Below are 4,675 nucleotides of genomic sequence, written 5' to 3'. Positions count from 1 at the left end.
TCTTCACTCTTCATCCAAACACGTGTACGCTGCTCTTACCCACCCCGATTCTTACATTTCAATTTATCGCTTCTTTAGGCACATTATGACACACAAATGGCAAAAAACACATGCGCACCATCTCGCACCAAATTCAATATCTCACCGACGATATCGTGTCCAAATTCTCGCGTCTTTTCACAAACGTTATCTCAATTTCTCAATTTGTCATTTATAATACGTTGTTATTCAAAAATAAAAATTAAAAAATAAAATTGAGTTCCTCCATTGTTATGGGACACCTATAAATAAAGTTCCTTCCACACCTCTTTCCCTCCAATCCATTAAAACGACACCATTATTTTCTCTCTCAAGAGCTTTCGCGTTCTTTCTCTTTCTCTTTCTATTCAGTTTCTGGATCTTAATCCATGGCGTTCAAGAAAACTCTGGCCCAGCGCCTCCTCAGCATCACCAAAATCTCCAACTGTCGCATTTCCTCTTCTTCTTCCTTTCAGTCTCGAATTGCTTCCACCGCCGGGAAGCCTGACATTGCTCCAGATCCCGGAGACAATGGAATCTTCCGCCGGTTCCTCCACAAGAGACCCTTCTTCTCGCCGGAGCTCCGGCCTCCGGCCGCCAATAACCTCCTCCTGATGCTCCGGGAGATGGACATTGCGAGGAGCCGAATCCGATTGGACGGTCTGACTCCGCCGGAGAAAGAAGGAATGGCGGTTGAAGACGTGCGGAAGTTGCTGAGAGCAACGCAACTCGAAACGGTGAAATTGAAGCTGCGGAAGGTTCCGGAGAGTTGCATAGCTTATTCGGAGTTCATTCGAATCTGTGGTGAGAATTGTTCGGATGAAGAACAAGCGAAGAAGATTGCGAAGATGCTGGACGATTCAGCATCTGTGATTATATTGGGAGATATCGTATTCCTCAGGCCTGAACAGGTTAATTTCTTTCCCCTTTTCTATTTTGACTTTTAGATTTGAATTTCTTTAATTAATTTATTTTTGCCTATTTTGCTTTTGCTTTGCTTTGTTGTGTTGCGTTGTGTTTTAATTTGTGGGTTGATACAGAGTGGGGTCATGGTGGAGAATAAGAAATTAAGATCCAAGATAGGTTTTCTCGATCGGCGTATACTTTTTAAAATTTAAATTTAATTTTAAGAAGCGTTTGTTTTGGAGACGACCGAAAACTGATTAGGTTTTGTGGTGATTTGTTTTGTTTTTGTTTTCCACAGGAAATTGAAAGTTTGTTGTTTCCTCAGATGTAAAACGTGTAAAGGATTCCACGTTTGAGATGGTAAATCTGGGGCTTTTATCGGAACCGGAAAAAGCCCTTCTACTTTCATACCCTCCCCTTTGGTGTTCAACCCACCAAGGGGAAAATTTTAAATTTTTGGCTTTTATTAATAGAGAGGACAGTGCATTTGGTTTTCTTTCTGAAATTTTAAATTATATTTTGGATTAAAAATTATCTAATTGGCAGAGATAATTTTTATCCGAACTATGATTTGACGGATTTCGAATATATAACCAGTCGTGCACTCTAACTGAAAGCGAGATTGGCCTAATTTTTCTATTGGGATCAATTTCCTGTGAAAATTTTTTTTGGTTTAATAATTAGGATAACCTTAGAAAACACCTTTCTATATATAAAGTATTTATTATAGTCATTTAATTAAATTATAGATAAGGTGTCATTATTTACATTTAAACTAAATTTTTGAAAAGTATTTTATGGGTGTTGGTTGTAAATAAATTCCAGCATCCATTATTGCTTACATAAATTATTGTTTTCCTGGAGATATGGCTTTTTAATTATTTTTAGAGAGAAAGAGTTTAAAAATTGTTGGAAGCATCACAGGCTGGCAGGATAAAATGTAGTTAGAACAACAAACATTTCATGATTAATGTTATTTTTAAAGGGTTTTGATGTCTAGTATTCAAGTAAAATATTTATGAATTTTGTATTATTAATCATTGTAAAAATTAAATGCAAACAATAATATGCATTACTAGATTTTACAAATGTTTAGAGGCTTCTTTTATATATATATATATATATATATATATATATATATAGAGAGAGAGAGAGAGAGAGAGAGAGAGAGAGAGTAAATAATTAACACATAGATAATTTGGATGGTGTATATCTTATTTTCTTTAAAATATGCATTAAGTTTTTGGGGGAAAAAATCATTAAAAAAGTAGTCTATGTTCTTATCTCAAATAAAATTATTTTCCTTAAAAAATACTTTTAGTCTTATGAGAAAATATATAACTGAAAGTAAATAAAATTATTTAATATTTTTTCTCCATATAACAATTTTCTTTAGAGCTTCCATACATAAAAGGGTGAATACTAGAGTAACTTCTTTTATTGCCTTAGATTTTGTTAAGAGATGTGCTTTATGTTATTCATCTTAATTTGGTCATAATTTTGAAAATTTTAATTTTTTAAAATATTATAAATGAAATCTAAAATACGATTAAAAACATTTGATTTGACTGTAAATTTTTCAATTAATAAATAGCTTTTAAATATAGAAGTTTCCTTCTAACCGATTATTAAATTAAATTCCATCAGATTTTAAATAGCAGTTAATCTTTACGATAGGATGAAAATAATATACTCTATTTTATCAAATATTAGCTGTGTTCCTATAGTTCTACGTCGCTATTAAGTATAGTCTTGATATTAGGAGGGACGGTGGGCATTATTTCGCGGGGCAAGTGGGTGGGCAGCTTTTGTTTGTATTTTTTCCTTTAGAAGTCAGAGTTGGCAGCTTTTCATGGCTGTTACAAATTTGGGATGCTAACAAGGGATGCAAATCAATTTATGCCATCAACCAATAGAATAACCAATTTTAATTTATGTTTACATTAGGTTAAAAAATAATATGTGATATTATATAAAGTATATGCTGTGTGTGCGTATAGCTCTCTCTGTTATTTCAATCCCGTAATTTTTGGAGTACGGTGGATTATACAGAAAGGACTGATTTCGCTGTGCAAGTTGGTAGACAGCGTTTCATTGCTGTTAGGAATTTGGGATATTGACAAGGGATACAAATCAAATTCTTCCATCAGCAAAATAGGATAACATAAAAATAACTTTTAAAATATTAAAATATACTCTTATTTTATGTTTTAGATATTTAAAAAGATGTTGATAACAATTTTTAAGGTAGGGCAACATTTCAGTATGGTATTATAAGAGGTATTTATATTTTAAATTTAAATTTAAATTTTATATATAATTTGTGCTAACCATGAAAATTACAGAATTATTAACGTGTGTTATCACGATGAAATTTTAATTAAATAAAAAATAGAACAAAAACTATTTTAATTTGTGTTACAAGAATACTTCTTGTCAAATCTTTTTTTTATGAAACATTATTATCATTAAAGTCTTGAATTAAAATTTAGGACAAAAGTATATAGTTTAATGGTTATAAATATTTGTTATTTATGTGTTCTTTAAATATCGTCCAGAAAAGTTAATAACCATTACTAGGTTAGCTAATAGCTAGTGGCTATTTTTATTTCTTTTAGTGCCAAGGAATATGCCGCTTCAATTTTTAGTTATTCGCTCTTTTCCACACTGCATAGAATATTCCCAGCTCCATTTCCTGGAATATTGTAATTCGTGAGTCGTGACTTGTTTATTATACCGTTTCGGGTCAGGGAGGGCCTATTTTCTCGAAATGGATTTAGACAGTCACCAAGTCTATGCATTCCCGCAGTTATTAAATCTGAATCGTTAGATGGAAAAGAAAAACTCTGATTTTATCTCAACAGGTTGGACTTATATCAAGACAACATTCATTTATGATCTGAGCTGTCTGATCATCATCCAAAGACTTTAATTTGATCCTAAACATGTTTTGCTAGTGATTTTATTCAAGTCAGCTCTTTTTCTGATCCTAGCCAAGTTGTCTAACGGTTACAACTTTAGAAAAAGCAAAATGTAAATCGAGCCAAGTTTCACCCAAACTCTCAAATTTTTTTATACAGGTAGCAAAGACCATCCAGGCTCTACTCCCTATGCCAGGGGCCAAGGGGAAAGAGTCAGAAAGAAAAGAACTTGAAGAAATGGAAAAAGAGAAGGCAGCCATTGACAACAGAGCTGACACCTTGGTTCGGCGTGAGCTTTGGGCCGGGCTGGGCTTTCTTGTGGTTCAAACAGCAGCGTTCATGAGGCTCACATTTTGGGAACTTTCGTGGGATGTAATGGAGCCCATATGCTTCTATGTGACCTCTATGTACTTCATGGCTGGCTACACATTCTTCCTTAGGACCTCGAAAGAGCCTTGTTTTGAAGGTTTCTACCAAAGCCGTTTCAGCACCAAGCAGAAGCGCCTAATGAAACTTCACAATTTTGACATTGCAAGGTATAATGAACTCAGGGCTGCTGCAACATTGGCACCCTCTTCCGAATTGGATTCATCCGTTGATCACAAATTTCACAATAATTTGTAGGGTCATCGGTAATATTCATATTCGTTAGACTAGTGACTATAGAATATAATTGCACAAATATCACTCCCTTCCCCCTATTGCCCCGCAAATTGTGGAGAACCATTCTCCTCCACCTTTTCTCTTATATCAGTCTGCTCCAAAAACCGAAGAAAGAAAAAACCAGCTTTTGGATTGCGGTGAGTTAGAATTAGGCGCGGCTTTGTGTA

The 4,675-nt window shown here is 34.1% G+C and overlaps 1 protein-coding gene across 2 annotated transcripts; it reads left to right on the top strand.

The window, feature by feature from the left end:
* The first annotated feature begins 328 nt into the window (after positions 1-328).
* On the top strand, positions 329-4,675 carry LOC113857988 (calcium uniporter protein 2, mitochondrial-like). 2 transcript variants are annotated; one of them, XM_027490364.1, is made up of 3 exons: positions 329-929; positions 1,223-1,284; positions 4,005-4,135. In XM_027490364.1, the coding sequence occupies exons 1-2, from the start codon at positions 408-410 to the stop codon at positions 1,253-1,255; spliced, it is 555 nt and encodes a 184-aa protein (XP_027346165.1). In that variant the 5' UTR covers positions 329-407; the 3' UTR covers positions 1,256-1,284; positions 4,005-4,135. The 2 variants fall into 2 exon arrangements, with proteins under 2 accessions (XP_027346165.1, XP_027346164.1); XM_027490363.1 differs by lacking the exon at positions 1,223-1,284 and having other exon boundaries at positions 4,005-4,675.

The sequence above is a fragment of the Abrus precatorius genome, unplaced genomic scaffold, assembly GCF_003935025.1.
Source record: "Abrus precatorius isolate BTA unplaced genomic scaffold, Abrus_2018 Scaffold2, whole genome shotgun sequence".
Taxonomy (NCBI): Eukaryota; Viridiplantae; Streptophyta; class Magnoliopsida; order Fabales; family Fabaceae; genus Abrus; species Abrus precatorius.
Note: the sequence above shows the minus strand (reverse complement) of the source record. Positions and strands in the feature narration are given on the sequence as shown.